The sequence below is a fragment of the Oxyura jamaicensis genome, chromosome Z (genome assembly GCF_011077185.1).
Source record: "Oxyura jamaicensis isolate SHBP4307 breed ruddy duck chromosome Z, BPBGC_Ojam_1.0, whole genome shotgun sequence".
Taxonomy (NCBI): Eukaryota; Metazoa; Chordata; class Aves; order Anseriformes; family Anatidae; genus Oxyura; species Oxyura jamaicensis.
Window position 1 is genome coordinate 59,338,830 of NC_048926.1, and position 21,117 is coordinate 59,359,946.

General features: G+C 36.2%; 1 protein-coding gene across 1 annotated transcript in view; it reads right to left on the reverse strand.

Moving 5' to 3' along the window:
* Positions 1 to 3,711: 3,711 nt before the first annotated feature.
* FBXL17 (F-box and leucine rich repeat protein 17) overlaps positions 3,712 to 21,117 on the reverse strand; it is a gene marked incomplete at its 5' end in the record, with an annotated part of 312,639 nt that continues 295,233 nt past the window's right edge. Inside the window, 2 exons of the mRNA XM_035309961.1 lie at positions 3,712 to 5,692; positions 20,808 to 20,950. Of these exons, the coding sequence (XP_035165852.1) occupies positions 5,555 to 5,692; positions 20,808 to 20,950 (281 nt within the window). The remainder of the gene's footprint in view (positions 5,693 to 20,807; positions 20,951 to 21,117) is intronic.

Sequence of the window (21,117 nt, forward strand, 5' to 3'; positions counted from 1 at the left end):
TTTTTTTTTTTTTTTTTTTTTTTTTTTTCTTGCGAACTTGATCCAAGATCTGGGTGAATATAAGCTCTTTCCAATTTCCCCCCTCCAATTTGAAAATCAAACTGAATGCAATTTTTTTTACATACTTCTCAATAAAAATAAATGCGCTGTGATCAATCCGTCTACATAAACTGAGGGAGAGGGAGGGGAAGAGGAAAATAGTAGTAACTGAGCCTTCCAAACCTTATCCAAATTAAAAAAAAAAAAAAGAAAAAAAAAAGAAAAAAAAAAAGAGAGAGCCCTTATTTTAAACAATTGGCATCATATTCTGTATCCTCAAGATCAAGTACAATACTGATACATGTTTATATTTCAGATGTACGTTTGTGTAGAGTATGTTACCAATATGGTAACACAACGGCTAATGTTTTCTGTCATCCCATGACTCAATTGTCTTTTCAAGGGTCTGCAGACTTCTGTAAGCAGTGAAATCAAAAAAGAAGTACATTTGCAAGTGTCTACATTTGTTAATATTTTACATAACACTCTCATATATGGGTACTGCCACATGAATTCATAACCTCAACATTGTTATTTAAGACTGCCATAATATGCTTATTCTTCATTTCTGTATTTAATAACCACAGGATAAAAGACAAAACAAACAAATTTATTAACCAATTAATCTTTTCTATATCCTTTCAGGGGAAAACAAAACAAAACCAAATGAACAAAAAAGATGAAACCAACCAAAAACAGGAAGTCACACAAAACAAGTACCCACCTAGATGAGCAAAATACAAAAACTCTCACAAAACATTGTTTTCTATCCTGTACTTAATTTTTTAAGTGGTGCCAATTTATGTGACACTACATGATTAAGATATGTAAAGCATCTCCCAGTTGTGTCTGTAGTTTGAAAAATCGCTTTGGTAACTCTACTTGTATATTTTGCAGAACTTCAAATAAAATATCAGTCACCAATACAGCCAGTATAGTGATCACTTCTGGAGAAGATGGTAGAAAAGCACCAACAGGATGAAAGTATCATTGCTTTAAACAACTTTATTTTATTGGGATCTCTACAGGGATCATAATTAAAGTCACCCTCTGTTAATGTAATGCAATGTAATGTTCTTAACTGAGCAGCATAAACCCTGACCCAATTAATATATATATATATATATATGAAAATTTACAAGATCAGACAATATATTATTTTTACATATGCTTTTACAATCCTTATTTTGCAGTGCATTTCTCTGTAAGATGCAGTCCTTCCTCTTTTGTTGTTCAAGATCATATTACCTGAAGAGGGAGGGCCCTGTGAGCCTCCTGAAAGGCTTGCTTTGTGCCTCTGCTACGTTTTGATAGGTCACATTGTGTACGTGACCTGCTGCCTTTTTTTTTATTTTGTTCCTATAGACACCACAGATATATTGAGTATCAGTAAGGTATTAGTATCAGTATATATAAATCATCAGTAAAGCATCAGTATTTCTTGGAAATCAGAGTGGACATCAGCAAGCTCATGCTGAAGCCGGCTTAGAGCCTGAAAAAAATGACTGTTAATTATTCTTACTTACTCTATTTTCTCATTCAAATGGGATTATGAGCAAATCAAAAGGGATTTTACTAAATACTGTTTTTTTGAAAACACAGCTATGAAAATTAGCAAGTTTAACAGCTCTAGGAAACTGTTAAGGATGGCTCAAATTCTTCTGGTGGACCAAGAGGGAAAGAAATGTTTTCTGTCAGTGAGCCCAGTGGGGTTCTGGGGTCATGGCTGAGTTAAGCAGAGTCAGTTGTAGTAGGAGTAACACAGAAGATCTTTGGGCAATGGTGCTGGGAAAGGCCATCTATGGCCATCCTGGGCTCAGTTCTTCCTTTGGTACTTTTCAGAGTACCAAAATACTGTGGTACTTTTCAGAGAAATTTGCTTTGTACTCAAAGAGGACTAGAAGCTGCCTAGTGCTATGCAGAACACTTGCTGAGAAGGAGGAAATGCCAGTTTGGACTTGGCAATTCACAAGACTCACTTATCTGGGAGCCTGGGCTGAGTGAACTTGAATCTGAATGCAAAATACTGTTGTATTTTGTTTCCCCTGCTGGGCTAAATTGCATAAGGAAGCTTCCCCCACATCACCTTTGAAGTGGCAAGAAGTGTTTAGAGTGACCACCAAGTGGACGATTTGAGTGGGATTAAAAGAGAATTATATCTGGATTTAGAAGAGTGAATGATTGAAAATAAATTGTTATCCTAAGAGTCTGCAAGCACAAGGTTATCTGTCTGACTGTCCTGCAGAGACTATAAACTCCTTGTGAAGGGTCCATATTTCTGGTATGTTTGCAGAGCACACAGCAGTCTGGATTTGGGTGTCCCTTTTATGAGGGAGAGAGAAACTGTGAGTACATTTTCAGAACAGAGGCTGTCTTGGATGGTGAAGGGCTGGGGAGGCAGCTTAGGTCTAGAATCACAGAATATAATCACACAATGGCTCAGGTGACCTAAAGACACCTAGTACAAATCTCTGATCAAGCAGGGCCAACTTCAAAGCCAGAGAGGTTGCTCAGGGCCTTGTTCAGCCAGGTTTGAGTACCTGCAAGAAAAGAGATGGCACACCTCTCCAGGCAACCTGTTCCAGTGTTAGACCACCTTCACAGTAAGGCTTTTTTTTCTTGTGTCTAATACCAATTTCCCCTCCTGCATCTTGTAATCCTTGGCTCTTGTGCAGCTACAAAGTACCTGATTTTCTTCTACAGCCACCTACTTTTTAGTTAAGAAAACACTTAGAGCTTCCCTTAAGGAAAGACGACACTATTGGTAAAGGAGGACTGTTGCAGCCTAGGAAATCCAGCGTGGAAGTTGCCTGCAGGTTTTTGAATCCACTATAAATTCTGAGTGAAAGAAAACGGGGCATTAGCTTTTCTTTCTCCGTAAATGCCATTTCCCCTACGTGACGTTTCAAAAATTAAAAGCATGTAACGTTGTTATTTATCTTTATAAAACTATTTAGGAAATATTGATTACTTATAAGAAAATGAACAAGGTATCTGTTGCAACAGTGCAATTAGGACATGGAGTCAAGCTGGGACAGGGAGGGTCAGGCTGTATATCAGTAAAGGGTTCTTCACTGGTGGTCGTGCACTGGAACAGGCTCCCCAGGGGCATGGTCACAGCACTGAGCGTGTTGTTGTTTAAGAAGCGTTTGGACTATGCTCTTAGTCATATGGTCTGCATTGTTGGGTGGACCTGTGTGGTGCCAGGAGTTGGACTCAATGATCTTTGTGGGTCCCTTCCAACTCCGGATATTCTAGGATTCTATGACATGTTTATGTGTAGAATTTTTATACCACATAAGATTTTAAAAAATGTTAACGATAAGATCCATGGAAATTAATTAGCTACACTGAGATCTACAAAGATTAATTAGTTCAGAAAAATATATGACAGATGAATAGCCAGTCAAATGCAACACTACTGCAAGTGACTTAATGGCAGAAGTGAAATAAGATGACCTATTTGCTGTAGGTCTGCAATATATACATAAATTTAAATAGAATTACAGAGTATTTGAGACTGGAAAAGATTGCTGGAGATCATCTAGATCACTGTCATTCATGACAGGGACAGCTTGGATCAGTTTGTTGAAGACCATGTCCAGATGAGTTCGGTATATTCAAGATTGAGATTTCAGTCTTTCTCTTAGTAGCACAGATAAACAAAAGACATAACATTTTTATTTTTTCTTTTATTGCAACCCATTGCAAGGTTAAAAGTGTCACGGAAAAATAGAAACTTACAAATTGTGTGAATAGTTTTAATGCACTCATAAAAAGACATTAAAGAAAAATGACTAAGATTCTGTACTATATCTGCAATATAATTAATTGGCTTTATTCTGAAAATATTTGTTGCCATTTTGGAGTAAATAGAAAGCCCAGCATTACACATGTTCACATGTATTTACCATATTTAAAGCTAAAACTTTACTATATATTTTTCAAAAGAAATTAGTTCATCCCCATTTTGAAAAGTCTAAGAAGAAAACATTCAACACTCACTGGAATTACTGTGAGTTGATGTTTCTGTTGTAAAAAATTATGCCATGGAAATCAACATACGGTTTTACAGTTATACAGCCATACTAAACAAGCTCTCTAGGTTACGCTGCATCAAACTTTCTGGATTAGCAAAACATTTTTACAATAACAGCAACTCTTCAGCTGAAGCTTAAGCATTTCATACCTTGGATTAAAATGCTGTTACCTTTGAAGAACAAATATCCAGTGTTATACACATGAAAACATTCTTAACCAAATGGTAATACTTTAAAAGTTAATGCAACTTCAAACTGAAGCTGCAATATCTATATTTTCACTATCCCCTTGTCAAAATTTACTCCTTAGAATGCAATGTGACACACAGAAAATTAACCTTTTTATGTATTTACTGTTGGTATTTTTTTTGCTTACACGGTATTATAAAGCATCTGGTCCTACAAAATAATACCTACAATAGGCCTCATGTTTAGAGGCTTTTATCGAGGTAAGCATCCCTTGCATTGTAAAATCTGTTGTAAAATAACAACCATACATGAAATGAGAGGAATCCCCTTATTGGTTTCTAACCATTCATCTGAATTGCCAAGTTCAGCAATAAAACAGCATAGTTAGAGCAGACAAAATCACTTAAAAACAAACAAAAAACCCAACAGATTATTATTTTTTCAGTCAGATACTTAGACATTGTTAACTTATTTCTGATTGTGTATTCAATTCCTGCTTGACTTTTTATGGTGGGAACTGGTTATCAGTGTGAGGTTAAGCACTGCAAAAATTGCAACATGAAAAGATTTGGAAATCTGTACAACATCTATTATGTGACCATTTTAAACAAAACAAAATGAAAGATGTCATTTCTGTGAAGTGAAAGAAAGAAAAGAAGTATGATTGTCCTTTAAATATCCATTCAGTCATTATCATCATTTACTAAGATTTCTGTTCAAAATAATGACTTGTAAAATTATCAAAAAGTCTGTAAGACAATCACAAATCTTTGTAAATTTTCTTATACACTATGAATCTTAAAATTCCTGGGGTAGCTTTAGTAAATAATAAGCATCAAGTTTAGCTCCCAGTTTCAGCACAGGCCCCTCCTGATCATCTACACTGGTGCTAGCATTGAGTTACCATCTAAAAATCAAAGGAAACGCACATGACCAAGGCAAGAGAAAGTAAACAGAAGAAAACAAGCTTTATATCTTTTATAACTCAAGCTACCCATAGAACTAGTAGGAATCCACTTCAAGAAATCTGCCAAAGACATGTATTTCTTTTATGCAAACAAAAAGATACGATGCATTTCTAAAATTTTGTTTCAATAGCAGTACTTAGTTGTACAGTACATCAAAGTCAGTGTACAGCTTTTTCCATTTTACTGTAACCTCTGTAAACTCACAATTATATTGCATTCATTGTACATATCACAATGAAAGGTTGTGAACCCCCTGCAGTCCCATTAGATCTACTGAATGCAGCAGGGTGGCGGAACTGTCGTGTTGGTGTAGGAGGTTTAAGAGGCAGTAGACATATTGGGTGTCCAGCCCATTTGATAAGCACGTTCCAATGTCCTCTTGCAATCCTGTAGTACAGTACTGAAGGTTATATGCGGATACTGCTGCACTAGCTGCTCCACTGTGGCTTCATTCACCTGCAGTTGAAGAAAAGAGTCCATGAGGGGCAAAAAGTGAATGAAAAGGACAATGTTATGCAAGCTAAATAAATAATCAAGCTCTGGACTCTGGGGAGGACTTGCAGGATTGGAGTGTCCACTGATACAATAGGCTGCACTTGTGCACCACAAATGTACAGAATGTGATGCTCTATTAAAGGAGAAAAAAAGAGCTCAATTTCATAATAAAGGGAGAAGTTTATATAACGTTCTAGTATATGCTGTTTGATTATTTTTGATTGAAAGCAAAAAACAAAACAAACAAAAACAGAAAAGATACCTCAATTTGAAAATACCTTTGTTTAAAAAAATGCAACAGTGTTTAATAATCTATCAATCTACTTTAATTCCATGCTGGACCAAGCTGGTTAGTCCTGGAGTACAAAACATAATTACTCAAAGAAAAATTGTATTGTTTAACAATGCACAGCCCAGATTTCTTTATCTTGAAGTGGAAGCACACTCATTCCAGCGCACTCAAGCAGACATAGGTTTGGAATCTAAGATTTTCTTCATTTTGGAAAATGAAAATTGATTACATTTATCAATTAATTTATGGTACAATTATAATACTTTTGTACATACTAAGAAGCAGCTCCACAATCAGCACTACTGAAATGAATTCACACTGTATGGTGGCTCTCAGTGTGGCTCCAATAATAAGTAGAAGATAATATGACAAGAAGAAAAAATGCAGGCTATTCTATATTGTAGGTATATCAATTGGTAATAGAGGTCAGCTTTTCTGAATATTCAAAGTCATGCATATCTTCGTATACCTCATAGGTAGAAAGTTTTATTTTAGCCTTTTAGTGTAAGGCTAACTCTACACAAAGGGTTTTGTGGGCAGAAATAAAGGGATCAATAATTAAAATATACAAGCTTGTCAGGTCAGGGATGTCCCTCCTAAATCTTAAACATCAAAGGTAGCACCTTTATTCTTGATTAGACAAGGCAATCAGACAAGCCTAGCTAAACCTAACACCTTTACAATTGCAGCACTGTTAAGGGATTAATTTGTCAATTATTTTTAAGCTGATTGCAGTTCATATCACAGAACTAGACAGCTTCCTTCATCCTTTAGATAAATGAAAGATTAACTGAAGAACTATAACTTCTAGGTAGCTCTCTTTAAAATCCTTGCTGTATGCTTGGACATTTTAAAATACATCAATACTACAATTAAATACTAAACAGCCTAGATCGGTAGCATGTACAACAGATATCGCTCGTTGCTTTTTTCCCCACTGTGTCCCACATTCAAGGCCAAAAGTAAAAAACTGTACTAGAATATTTACTACCATTACAAAGATCCATCTTGGGAATAATATTTTAAAGCACAGTGACCACAATATCTAATAATATTTTTGTCCTTAAAAGATAACAAGGAGCGCATCCTTCTGAGCAGTGATTGTACTCAATGACAGGGATAAATGAAAGGTTTAATATCCAGTTCTTCTGCTTTGATAATAGAAACACTCAATCTTCATTGGAAGTTTCATCTAGCTGAGACTGACTTGGATAGAAAACTGGTTTAACTTTCCTTTATAACACGCACTGTACTCTTTTGGCAAATTACTACATTACAGAAACATCTTGCAGTGCTGATAAACAAGAAGTGACTTTTAATGAATCAAAATGAAATCAGACATAGCACAAGTCCTCCGAAATATCTGATATTTACAGCTGAATACATACATATTTTCAAACTGTCAGCAACACTTCACAGAATATTGCTTGGAAGAGAAGAATCTCCTAAGCTGTATTTGCTACTATTTGCCTATTCAAAAATAGTCAAAAGCTCTTTTCTTTAAATCTGTGGCTCAGAGAGCCATGGCAGAATCTATCATATTACCAGAAGCTTCCCTTAATGGTTAACCAGCCAGAATGAAGATGCTTACCACAGACAGCTGATCATTCTTAATGGGAAACTTAAATGAGAGATATTGTTCATCCACTAGATACCTGCTAATACTAGCAGTAAATAGAGGCTGTTATGCTTCAACACATACTTGGTAGGCCTGATTTGTTAGAATAGCATGGATATTATGTTTCTAGAGAGCTAACTGATGCAATATCATTAGAAGATTTTCTGTTACAGGAAACAAATAAGGCAAATCTATTATGAAGAGAACATTCAAACACCGGAAGAGAGGTAATGATCAGAGAAAGCCATGGATCCTCCATGTGCTGATATATCTTACCGAAGACTGAACACATTTACAGAAGCAACAGTCTAGCTAGATATAATGTATTTACTGCAAGGCTTACTTAAGTGAAATAGCATGGCCCATGATGCTCAGGAAGACAGATGATGTTACAATGCTGTCTTTTAGTCTCAAAATCTATGAAGAAATCCATGGTAAATCATTTAGCACTAGCCATTACAGCCTATAAATAAATAAATAAATAAATGAATGCAATTATTATTGTATAAATAATATTTAATACAGTTATTGCTAATTACTACTTTACTAAAGAAGAGAAATAAACTTGAATGCCAAATGCATTTAAAAAATAAACATGGAGAGGATAGGCAAAACCACTGCAGAAATGACTTTATGACAACGTCAGATATTTTGTGACCAAAACCCAAATAGAAGAAGGTTTTCTGCATTTTTTGGTGCAGTATTAAAAGAACTTTTAAATTTGTTAGTTTGATCCTAAGCAACAATTCAAGTGGTATTGAACAGCAAAGTAACTACAAATCTGTCATTTGAAAAATTCTCCATGAAAAAAAATATCCATGATAAATGGAGATCAAATATATGTAACCTTTTGTAAAATGCAAATATTTTAAATCCAAAGAAAATAAGTAAATAGTGAAAAATTATTCTGGAGAAAATAAATTCAGCATAATACCACACAACAGAAAAGGATAAAAAAACAATCCTATTTGGCAGTGGGACCCAGGATGAGAAAAAAATGCAGACATTTAAGCCACAATATATATTCCCTACCAGAATATTTTGATAGCTTGTCTTTTACCATCAGAAAATGAGATCAACCAATAAAATACAAAGAATTTTACACTTTTAAGTTCTTTGTAGTGTTAGACTAAAACTACACTATCTAAAAGGTGGAAAAGTAGAGAAGTCAAGAAAAATTTGGTCCTTGTTAGTGAATAAAATAGATAAATAACATCTGAGTCAACTCCCGTGGTACCCTTCTCATCAGTTCTAATGGTAGGATTAAGATGCATAGAAGTCTATGTCTAACCATTAGAACAGAAGCTTCTGTCTCATTGTTTAGAAGCAGTCTGGCTGGTGATAAAACAAAAGTACTGAATGCCATTCCCTAAATAAATTAGTTACATAAACAGCAATTTTCCCTTCTCAGTTTAAACAGTCTTGTTCACTGAATGAAAAATACAAATCTTCACATCTTAATACCCTTAAAATGTTTTATTTTTCTTCCACAGGACTTTCATTGGTCTTTGTTTTTTGAGTTGTCAAAAGGAAGACTACTGCCTAGGCATAAACTAGTTAAGTCACCTAATACATAATCATTCATCTGCATTTGAATAGTCCTTCAGTTACATTTTAACACATACTGAAAGAATGCAGTCCTTACTATTAAGGGTCAAACTATTAGCTTTGTGTGAATATGGTCATCAAACAGAAAACAAACAAACAAACAAACACCTAGCATTGGAGTTCAGTTTGATTTTTTTTTTTTTTTTTTTTTTTTTTTTTTGTGGCTGACAGAAATTTTGTCCAGGCCAGAGAAAGAACTGATTCATAAAAGCAAAGGAGAAGATGGGTTACAGAAACTGTTAGGAGCAAGTGGTATCATCCCCTTTTAATCCAATTGGAGCAGTTACATAGAAATCATGATTTTGAATCCTTTGTGCTTAAAGAATTTAAGCACAAAACTCATATTTCCCAGGATAGTACATTTGAATTTGTGATCAAGGAATGTTATCTAGGTGAGACCTCCTTAATTTCTTCTTATGATGATAGTGTGGATATGCACAGAACACTTACACATTATTTGCACTAGGAAAAAAACAATATTTCTGTATGAGATAATTAAGAATTCATCTGCAAATGAGGAACATGAGGAGCATTTAGTCCATGTGAAGTAGAAGAACATCCACAAAAGGCTTGAGAAAGTAGTTCTTCAACAAGCTCTAAACTCAGTCTCACTCTGCTAGGTATACACCTCATGTGGGTCAAATATTGAGAAGTCTGGGAAACCAGTGTCCGTAACTCCTTCTCCCTAAAATGATCAACAATAGAAAAGTTGAAAAACCACCTCCAGTCTGTAAATGTTTTTCCTAGAAGGAACTAACTGGCATTTATGAGTTGAGTTTTTAGGTTCATGATTTTTCTGGTTCAGTATCTAATGAAACTACAGTTTTCAATTAATAAGCTACTCACTGAAAAATACTCAAATTTTTGATCGGTATGCTAAATTTACTCACCTAATGTGACTGCTAGCATTTATTGATTTAGTATATCATTGATTATCTGCTATGGACCACTGTGAGTAATTTCTTTTATGGCATCAAAATTTAAACTGCAAACATAAATAATAACTAGGTAATTTTTAGGTTTTGCTTTTAAAGGTGCCATGTAATTTGACATCTTCAGTGACAATTTCAACATTGTTTTCTTTCATTTCTAGAACAGAAAATAAAAAATTTCTAAAGACTCTAAATCATCCTAGAGGGAATTGTTTAGGACTAGGGTCTATTTTTCTTTACCTTTTACTTCCATTATGTTCCCAGGACAGATCTGATTAAATTCAAGGGAGTCAATTTTTCCTAATCTTGTTAAAATAAATTAGGGATTACAATTGAAACCGTAGGTTGAACTAGACATTTCTTTTTAATGTCTACTTCATTCATAAATGAATAAGACAAGCAGAGATTTAAGGAATTTTCCTATGCAGAACTTCTCTAATTACTTTTAGCTAACTTGCTAAGTTGGTATCATGACCAAGAGATGTCTTGTATTGGAATACTAAGTGGCAAATACAGGGGCTTTCAAACGCTTTGGTTTTTAATGGGGGAACTCCTTTAGTACACTGCTAACAAGAGTTGTAGGACTGCCTGAAACTCAGAAACTCTTCCAACAGTTGTGTGAAGGGCAGTCTCAGAATTCAGTTCTGATTCTAAAGCTACTAAAACCTCCCAAGAAGTTTGTTCCCACGAAGGACATTGTCATTCAGAGTAATACTGAAAAGTGGGAGTAGAGTCATCACCTGAACCAAACGTTTTATGTTGCTCTACAGTGAAGAAGTATTCACCATGAATCTAAAAGGCTTCCTACATAAGGAAAAGCTCCAGAGTAACATCCAATTCACTTGATAATTCAGAAGAAAAAATGTTCTCCATTCCAAGTTAGTAAGTGAAAACAATAAGCAGCCACATAATTTAATAATAATTAAAAAATAAACAAACAAACTAAAAAAACAGGATCACATACAGTCCACCTGTGCCCCCCCCCCCACCCCCAAAACAAACATACAAAAAATCAGACTGCAGAAATACTAGTGCAAAAATGCAGTATTAAAACTTGTTAGGAAAACAAACTTGGCTATGTTCTTCTGTTGTTTGCTACATCTCACAGCCATGGACTGCTGAAACAATCTCTGCATAGTACCTAACTTAGCTGTTTCATCATGAGGCACTTTCCTTAGGACAAAGTAGGTGTTTTCATTTATGTAAACTTTCTTTTGTTTAAAAGGGTTTTCTAATCATGTTATTGAACTTTTAGCTTATGGGGTGGTTGCAGCATTATGGGTACTGAAATTTGTGTGCCATTCTGTCTCAATATACATATGGTAGTATTACTTGAAAACCCAATTTGCATGCAGTGGACATATAAATGATTCTGTAGTCACTGTGTGCACCCATAATGATGGATTTGGGGTACATTTTATGTTCCATTTTTTTAAATGTTTCAACAATAAAATCAAAAATATTCACACCTGGAGATATTAAGAAACATATTTTCATATATACTACCTCTTCCGTAAGAAATAGTTTGTTTTATCAAGTCAGTGTGTTATAAAAAGTGCACTTAATAACAAATGTTTGATTTTTTTTTTCTGTTAATAGTTGCATGAATTTTATTCTCAGGTGGCCCAATTATAACTGTTGCCTGTAGCCATAACAAAATTAAAGATTTCTGGAAACGTTTTGTGTGAAGTGCACTTGATCAGCTAAGGCAGACATATTCCACAGAGTTTCAATGACTGCCCTCATGCCCAGGGGCAGAGCCTTTGTTTAGGACTTTAATAAAATAACAGCACTACTGATATTAGCACAATATCCTATAGTCCAAATAAAATCCCCTACAATTTCAACAACAACAAAAAAGTATTTTGACTTAATGAATGCTGTTGTTAGAAAATGAAAAAAAAAAGTACACAAACGCACACATACAGCCATTGTATATATGGATTTATAAATAATGAAGTTGACAAGTGTGTGTATATATATATATATATATATATTTCCCCACAAATACTGATGTACTACTATTACCATGACATTCAACAACTTAATTATGTTAAGCCAGCAATTTATTTTCCACTTATATTTGGAAAGGGGGAGAAGTAGGTAAGCAGAAATATCTGTAATCGTTTCTATGTTGTGAAATGAAATAAATGGAATAGACAAACTGTCTAGTATTTAATGGTAGCACTTCTGGAAGGATTTCAGAAAACATGGCCAGGTTGCTTGTGAAATATACCTCCTTTATAGTTCCTTACTTAAATCTTGACAGAAAGGTACATACAGTCTTTAAGGGATGAGATTCTTTGCTGTGGTTGTTTACACAGGTGAAAGCTATTGCCTCAAACTGCCAGTCCCTGCACAGTTGCTGCAATCACAGAGAGGAAAGTGTTACTGCAAACTAACAATACAATTCATTTCAGGTCTGTGTGAGTTTGTGTAGTTTTCCAGAAGAGCCAGAGTCTCAGGTCTTGCTATGCTAATCATTACTGCCACCACATTATTGAATATTAAAGTTGTTTAAGTGATAAAGATTTTCAGTCTCAATTCTCTTTGCTTACTGTGAGGACTTACTTTTCTATTATATCAAAGAAAACATTCTGAAAGAGCTGTTACTTTGGCTGTTTGGTTGGCTCGCTAATTCTGTTCGTTTTACTCAGATGAACTTCTAGACTACACCTATACAATTTTACAAGGTAAAATTATTACCAGTATCATCATCATTTCAAATTTACGATGACACTCCATCCTTTGCTTTGTTCTTACTTACAAAAATTGCAGTTAATAAAGAATTATACACAATGAAATGACAGTGTTTATTTACATAGTGATAAATATTCTTTCAGATTACTTTCTGTCTATTGAATTAGTAGCATCAGATATTTTCCTTCTTACTCTGCTACATTAACAATATTTTGAGCACATTATTGTAACACTTGTCAAAATGGGGACCTGTAATATTAACAGAGATTTCATTCCCAAATTTTGCCAGCTGGAAAAATGATTCGAAGTTTCTGGGGACAATGCTTCAAAAAATAAAACATTATTTATTTATTTATTTTCTTAATCATAAAAATTCTGACTACTTGACATTGTGTTTTTCCATAATAGTTGGCCATATCATGATTTTGAACCAGTACCTGAGGGCCCGTCCTTCTACTGCAGTATGATGTGTTCAGTTTTTTTAGTTTATAACAGTAAGGACAGACTGATTAACTAAGGAAGATTCCATATTCATCTTACGGCTCCTACTGCCACAGATTTATTGCTGAATTATCAGCCTAGGAGATTAAAATATTTTGGTAAAGAAAGAGTTGACCTATAAGTACGAAAACATTCAGTTTGTATAAAGAATCAAAAAAAAAAGTATTTTTCTGTCTTTTAAAACTGTTGTATTAAAATTGTTCTATTGAAAACCAAAGAGAAATAAACCAGATATACCCTGGGGTGCATCAAGCACAGTACTGCTTACTGGTTGAGGGAAGGGTTGTCCCACTCTGCTCTGTGCTGGTGAGGCCTCACCCTGAGTACTATGGTCAGGTTTGGGCACCACATTATAAGAAGGACATAAAACTATTAAAGAGCATCCAAAGGGAGGCAACAAAGATGGTGAAGGGTCTGGAGGGCAAGATGTGTGAGGAGCAGCTGAGGTCCCTTGGTTTATTCAGCCCACAGCAGGCTGAGGGGAGGCCTCATGGCGGCCTGCAGCTCCCTCACGAGGGGAGCGGAGGGGCAGGCGCTGAGCTCTGCTCCCTGGGGACAGCGACAGGACCCGAGGGCACGGCATGGAGCTGGGACAGGGGAGGGTCAGGCTGGGGGTTAGGGAAAGGTTCTGCACCCAGAGGGCGGTCGGGCACTGGGACAGGCTCCCCAGGGCAGTGGTAACAGCACTGAGCCTGCTGGAGTTCAAGAAGCATTTGGACAGTGCTCTCAGAAACATGGTCTGAGTTTTGAGGAGTTGGACTCACTGATCCTTGTGGATCCCTTCCAACTTGGGATATTCTATGATTCCATGATTCTAAATGTTATTTTTCTTCTATTGTGGGTTAGCAAGGATAACTAGCTTCTGTCTAGTGGTATTCAAAGATTTTATGAATCTAACATCTGAATTAGTTATACATTATAAGCTTCTACACTATACATATACAATTAAAAAAATCAGAGTACTTGTTATTTTATGCAAAGACATTTTAACAAATTATAATGCTTTAAGAGAAAAAAAAGCTATATATATATATATATATTTATAGGGAAGGATTGGATATTTTCAGACCTCAATATCACATAATCATTTCAAATCTCAAAATGAAACCCTTAAAAATATAAAAGATGAACTGGTAGCAGTTTTTCTGGGGTTTTGATCAGGCTAACAATTGTTAGCATTTCTGAAGACCGAAGGTAAATTGCTGTAACAATTATATTAAAACAAGCCATAGCCAAGTTGTGCTGTTCCCCTGCTGATTAAGAACAGTTTAGCTCAAAAATGTACTTGAAATGTAAAGATGCACCTAAGATCTTGTCTCCTTTTCACTTACTTTACTTCAGTTACAAAGTTAAATTAAAAGTTTGTGGATGAAGGGTAAAAATGTCAAATGTCATCCTAACTAACATACATATGTTCTAAACAGGAAAATCTTTTTGTCCTGAGTTGATTTTTTTTTCATAAGCTAGCATTTCCTTATACACAAGGGAAGCTGCATCCCAGTCAGGCTAATGATTTGCAGTTTGCACAGAGTATACTTTTACAAATGTTTCTAAAACAGACTTTGTTGAAGGATGAAGTGACAAATTACTTTAAAAAAATCTACTGAATATCTAAAAATCTGAAGATAAAAATGAATTCTTAATGGATTATTTTTATGTTTGGGGGTCATCCATCTTCCTTCCTTTTTTTTTTTTTTTTTTTGTAATATAAAATACTGTGGGTTTTATTTGTCAGTTGTATTGCCCATCAAATTCTGTACTCTGAAATCTCAGTAGAACTATAAAAAGAAATATGTGCTACAGCTGATCTGAGAAAGTTATCTGGAATAAGCTGCAGACTTTCAGATGTATTTTCATGAATTAATGTAACCTGAATTTCTAAAAAAAAAAAAAAAAAAAAAAAAATTAAATGCAAGGAATAAAGGCTGTGATGATTTATTAACTGACATTGTGTATCCATTCACAGCCAACTTTGTCAGACTCACTTCATTTCATTCACATGTAGCTGTGAATGTCAAATTTTGCAGGCCTTTGTTTTTCAGTGTCTTTTTTCTGCGTATCTTCTCAAGAAATGTCTCCTGCATTTAAGTGGTAGAATGGCTGATAACCATTGCAAATAGCACCACAGCTATAGGAAAAGGATATCAAAATATGAAAATCTGTGTGAGAAAAGTTGCAAACAACATGGGAAGATGATTCTGATTATTCTGACACATTGTACAACCAGCCAAGCAGCTATAAGCCGGAGAAAAAGATCAAGTTTTTAGCCACAATTTCTAAGGTGATATCCAGCCACTTTTCATAAAGGTGAAGAGTTCAAATTGCCATTATTTAAAGTTGGTTGGAATGTTGTGACAGCACAATAAAGGAGTACTACAAAGAGATCTTTAAAATGAGTTCTAGCAATTACTAGCGTAGAAAACATTGCTCTCTTTCTCTCATATTTAGAAATATGAAAAATGCAACAATTGGAAACAGGTAAGTAACTACAATGGTACAATAAATATGATCTAGGTCAGTTTAGGAGTAGGAATGTACAAAATGTTCTAAAAAAGGAGGTTGAAGCATCTGGATTTCAAATTGTGAATCTGATGTGGGACATCGTTTTATGCCTTAGGATTACTCACAGGGCTCTTAAAAGTCCTGATGTCAGTTTTTGTAGAAGAAAAGTAAGCACCTTTTAACTGCCCTCTCAAAGTAGGTAAACTATCACTTGTATATGTGTGAGAAACCTTTCTGGGGACTTACAGAAAATATCATTGTTTATATCAATTTCATATAGAAAGTTGAAATATACGCTTTCAAAAGCTGTGATAAAAATAGAGATAACAATTAAAATTTGGTTTGAAGTATGGACAGTCATGTTGTCTACTGTGGGAGGCTGAGCTGAGTGAATTGAATCCTGCCCCACACTCCGCAGCCAGCCCTCTGCCTGTCTCAGCAGTCAGGGAGGTGAGGAGCCCGAGCTCCCTCTTGCCCTGGCTGAACACGGAGCAGGGCCCTGGGGCGCCGTCAGAGCCCGCAGCTCGCAGCTCGCCTCTCTGCAGGAAGGCTGGGAGCTGCAGCTACCCGTGCTGCCCCAGCAGCAGGAAGGGGCAGTGTCAGGGACCTGGGAATGGCATGCCGTGCCAGTGCCCACAGAGTGCTGAACAGAAATGCCATGGCCTTTATGCCTTTTCCAATTGCAGAACTCTAAAGCGTCCCACCTTGGCTGCAAACCTACTAACCCTCTCTCTTACTGCTTTCAGAAGAAGCGGACAATCAGAACCACAGCATTTAGTTTTTATGAAATGTGTAACTCACGCAGCCCCAAGTGCTGCTACATGCCTGTACACACCTACACATAAGCAGACATGCAAATATGTATTTCCAGATAGCTTTTGGTATTCTCACAGAAAACAGAGAATGTGGTGCATCAGGAGACGGCACAGAGTGCTGTGCCCTGACTGGGAAGCAGCATATGTCCTAACAGATGGGCCTCTGCCAGCGATGCAGCATGGCTGGTGAGTGTCCATGAAAGCAACCAGAAGGGACAAGGGGCCTTGCTGGTTTCGAGTGTGTTGATGTATGCTTGCAGGCAACTGGGGACTGTACTATCCAAAATACAGGGACTCAAAAATATTTAGGATCTGCCTTCTAAGCACCTAAATACCTTTGGATGTCTGGACCACAGGCTCTCAGAACTCCACCTGTCACTGAAAATGAATGGGACTTGTCTCACTACACTTATGCAGTACAGTGCAGGAGCCTGTAGAGATCACAGTGCTAGCATTGCCTGAGCTGGTCACGGAAATGCGAGTAGTAAGTTACACCACCATATCTTTATGACATGATCTCAAGAGTGCTAATTTTCCTGGACAACATGCTGAGCCTTGGCAGTCAGCCTGCCATTAGGACGCATGCCTGAGCATCCATGGTGCCCTGCACTGCCCCAGCAGCATCAGTACATTCAGAGCTCTCCGTGGCTCAGACACGACTGCTGCACAGTGCAAGGAGAGCCAAATTTGACTCCATCACGGCTGTGCTAAGGAAAATTAAGAAAGAGAGACGTTTTCTCACTAACCTTGCCTTTAGTGTCTTTACATCAAAAATAATATTTAGATTTTCTATGTATTGTAAAACAAAATTCTAATACGGCTAGTTCTGAAAAACTTTCATCATTTACCAATTTTTGACTTTCTCTGTATCTGATTTGTAAATAGTGACTATGTTGCTATTTAGTAACATTAAATGTAGCAAAAAGTGTTAAAAATGCTTATTAGAAAATTCCAACTTAAATATATGCCCTCATTATGATGATCTCATGATAATGTGTTTTTATGAAACTTCTAAACAGAACGACATTTATTTTAAGGCAAAGAGCATATTGCTCCTGTGGTGTGCATGTTAGATGGCAGGGAACATGATAAAAAGAAAGGTCATGGCAACAGCAGTTTGATGAGAAATGAATAATTTGATTATTTTCATGGTGTGGATCAATAATGCTCTGCATCTACTGAAACCCATTGCCTGAAGGCACTTAGATAATCAATGGCATAAAACAGAGACTGCCTTTGCCCAGGCTTGCAGCCTCTCTGATCTTTCTTGGGAGGACCCTTGACGCCTGTAATTTATGTCAACTGCATATCAAAGAAATTCCACAGAGCCTGGGTCATAAAGAGTATTTTAGTGGTAACCATTTGAAGTCTACTTACATATGTTCCTTATGTAACTCTGTTTAAGTACTTCCCCTCCAATGCCTGGGAATTCCTAGAAAGGCACAAATGCTACCTGGTACCAGCGTCACAATCAGTGCCTTAGAAAAGGAAGGTTGGCTACAGGAGGCAAGTCTAACCCTTTTTACTGCAAACTGGCAACAGTCCAAAGGCAAGAATTTCAGTCAACAGTGCATGCAAATAAACCCTTCTGCACCACCCAAGAATTCCCTTTAATGATGTGCCGGACACTGACATTTTTAATTTAATAGAGCAGCCATTGGAAAAAATTAGTTCTGCATGATATTGGGGAGAGACAGTTGAAGACATGATTTTCTTCAGTAATTTCTCTGTTCATCTGCAGTGGAAAAAGGGAGCTGGCATCTTCCAGCTGCCAAAAACTCTCAAGTCAAGGATACTTACTTCATTCTGTCTGTGGAGCTATTTTTCCCATCAAGGCTTCACAAGCAAGAAAATGTTTCCCAGTGGTGTCCTAATACTACAATGCTTTAAGAGCATTTACTCACATCTTAGTAAATTTTAGCCACCATACTTCAAATACACATATGCACGCACATGTGCTTGCACACAAATGCACACACGTGTGGGCATGCAGAATCAACACTGCTTTTCTTATCTACCCAGAAGCTCTCTCAGAAAATATTATTTTCCTTTTAGCAGTTGACTTTAACAACACAAAAGATGGTGCGTAATCCTTTGTGAAGAACTAGGAAAGCATTAACCAGCAATTAGAGAAATACAGACTGTAGTACATAAAGTTTAACTGATGAGGTGGTAAAACTTGTTTTCAGCATCAAGGTCATTGATTTTCTATAGCAGCTGAAGGCAGGATAAAATTATTGCACTTATTAGATCCTTGTTGATTGTTCAACATTAGCTAAATCCACAAATAAATATATGTAAAATTGATCAGGTGATTCAGGGTCAGATCTAATTCCCAAGGTCAAGTAACCCTTTGAACATTCTCTAAGTACATAATCTTAGCACAATCCATCAAAGAGACTCACACACTCTTTTCTTCTATTGGCTCTTATAAAACACTCAAGTTTAGGAGATTAACTGGAGTCAGCTTCAGTAGACAGAGCAATTCTTCTAAAGTGCTAAACCTCCCCTTGCAGTGGAAGCTTTCTAAAGCTGGGTTTGCAAAATCCTATTTCTAACTTTACAACTGACCTGGAAATTATTACTCATTGCCAGTTGAAACACTGTTTTGTTTGCTTGTTTGTTCGTTTTAAGTGTCTTCTTTAACACATTGCAAAGGATGCAAGGTAATGGTTTTGAGCAGGAAGCATCCTAGAGTAAAAAGTGAGTTTGTTCAGGTTGTATCAAGCTAGAAATTTGCATGCCTGAGAGAGATGCTCATGAGGAGAATCACAAGCTGGACTCTAAAGTTTGCTTCATGATGGTTGAATAAGAAACAACTCCTGCAGGTGATTTTCAGATCTGAGACCAGAGACTGAATCTCCAGTAGATCTTAGCTATTTTTGCTCTGCTCCCAGACATCTTTCTCTCTCGTCTCTGAACTGAGACACAATTCCTGAAGCCTATATACACTGTGATTTTGAATAAAACTAGAACAAAACATTTTTTTTCCCTGCATGTTTATACTGAGATGAGTAACAACACAGTACAGTACTGAAAAGAAAAACGCAGAGAGAGCTTTTGGTGTTAGTGAAATTCTCTGCTATCATTCTTAACATTACTTGGGGGCTTCTACTGATGCTAAAACAGGAGGGTAAAGCTTCTGTTTAAAAGATATGAATTCAGTACACTTGAACATTACTATAAGTATACCCATATAGATACAGAATAAGTGGTTTAATTGGGTCACTTAAAATAAGGGAGACATGACTAAGATCTGTCTATCCTCACACTGTTCCTACTTTTCCAGCAATCCCACCAAATTGACATTGTGAGTGAGGACTTCCTGATGTGCAATTCATTAGCTCTAACACAGTCTAATCCCACATCTCCTTTTTCCCAAAGGCTTCAAAATTTTAACGTGACATAGTTGTCATTCCTGTCTCTCAGCTGAGGAGAAAGGTTATCACTTACATTTAATTCCTTTTAAATTATAAAACTACAAACTAATATACTGTTTATTATTTTTTAAAAAACTTATTATTTTTAATGAAGATAAATTAACTTGTAGGCATTCCTACATTCCAAGTGGGAAAGCTATATTCTTAAGAAAATCGGTGTTTCCAGCATCCCAAATCCCTCCCTGTGTGTTTTCAAAACCATTGCATATGAGCAAGAACACAGACTTATAGAAAACCACTCTGGAGGTGGCACTGTGGTATTTTTAGTATTGTATTCTACCTTTTTTCTTTCTTTTTTTTTAAAACAAAGCAGTCTATCACAGTTATGACATGACATACCAATCACTGCTAGCCAAAAATATTCAAAACTCGCAGAGGGCAGATTTTGCATAAAACTTGCGTGAGTATCTGAGGTTGTAGGTGTTGCTTGTGGGTGTATTTTGAAAATCTATGTCAGCAAAAATTTATAATGCTCTTTTTAGTTCTCTAGATACATTTTAGAGAAATACATGAACACAGGGTACTAGAAGAGTTACCACAGTAGTGAATGCCAAACCTATTTCTACAGCAAAATACAAATCTTTCCATCTCTTTCTTCTGCATACACACACCCCAACACTCTCACACACACTCTGAAGCAGGTACCAGTTCATGTAAATGTTGCTTACCTGATCACATCTCATCAGCCCTAAATATCTGAGAGACTTGCTGCTTTGTGCAATTTGGGTGGCTCCATGGTCTGTGATTTCTTTGCACCATCCAACATCCACGGTCTCTATTGTCATGCTGTATCGTCCAATGGCTATCAGAGCTGTAAAAATATTAAAATAAAATAAAAAATTATGACATTGCTAGTCATAAAGGACTGATGAAAAGACGGTGAAGGATCACCATCACTCTGGTCACCACCAACTAGAACACCTGCCAGAAAATGCAGGCTCAGGAACTGTTAGTCAAGTTTGGTTTTATTAACAGAAA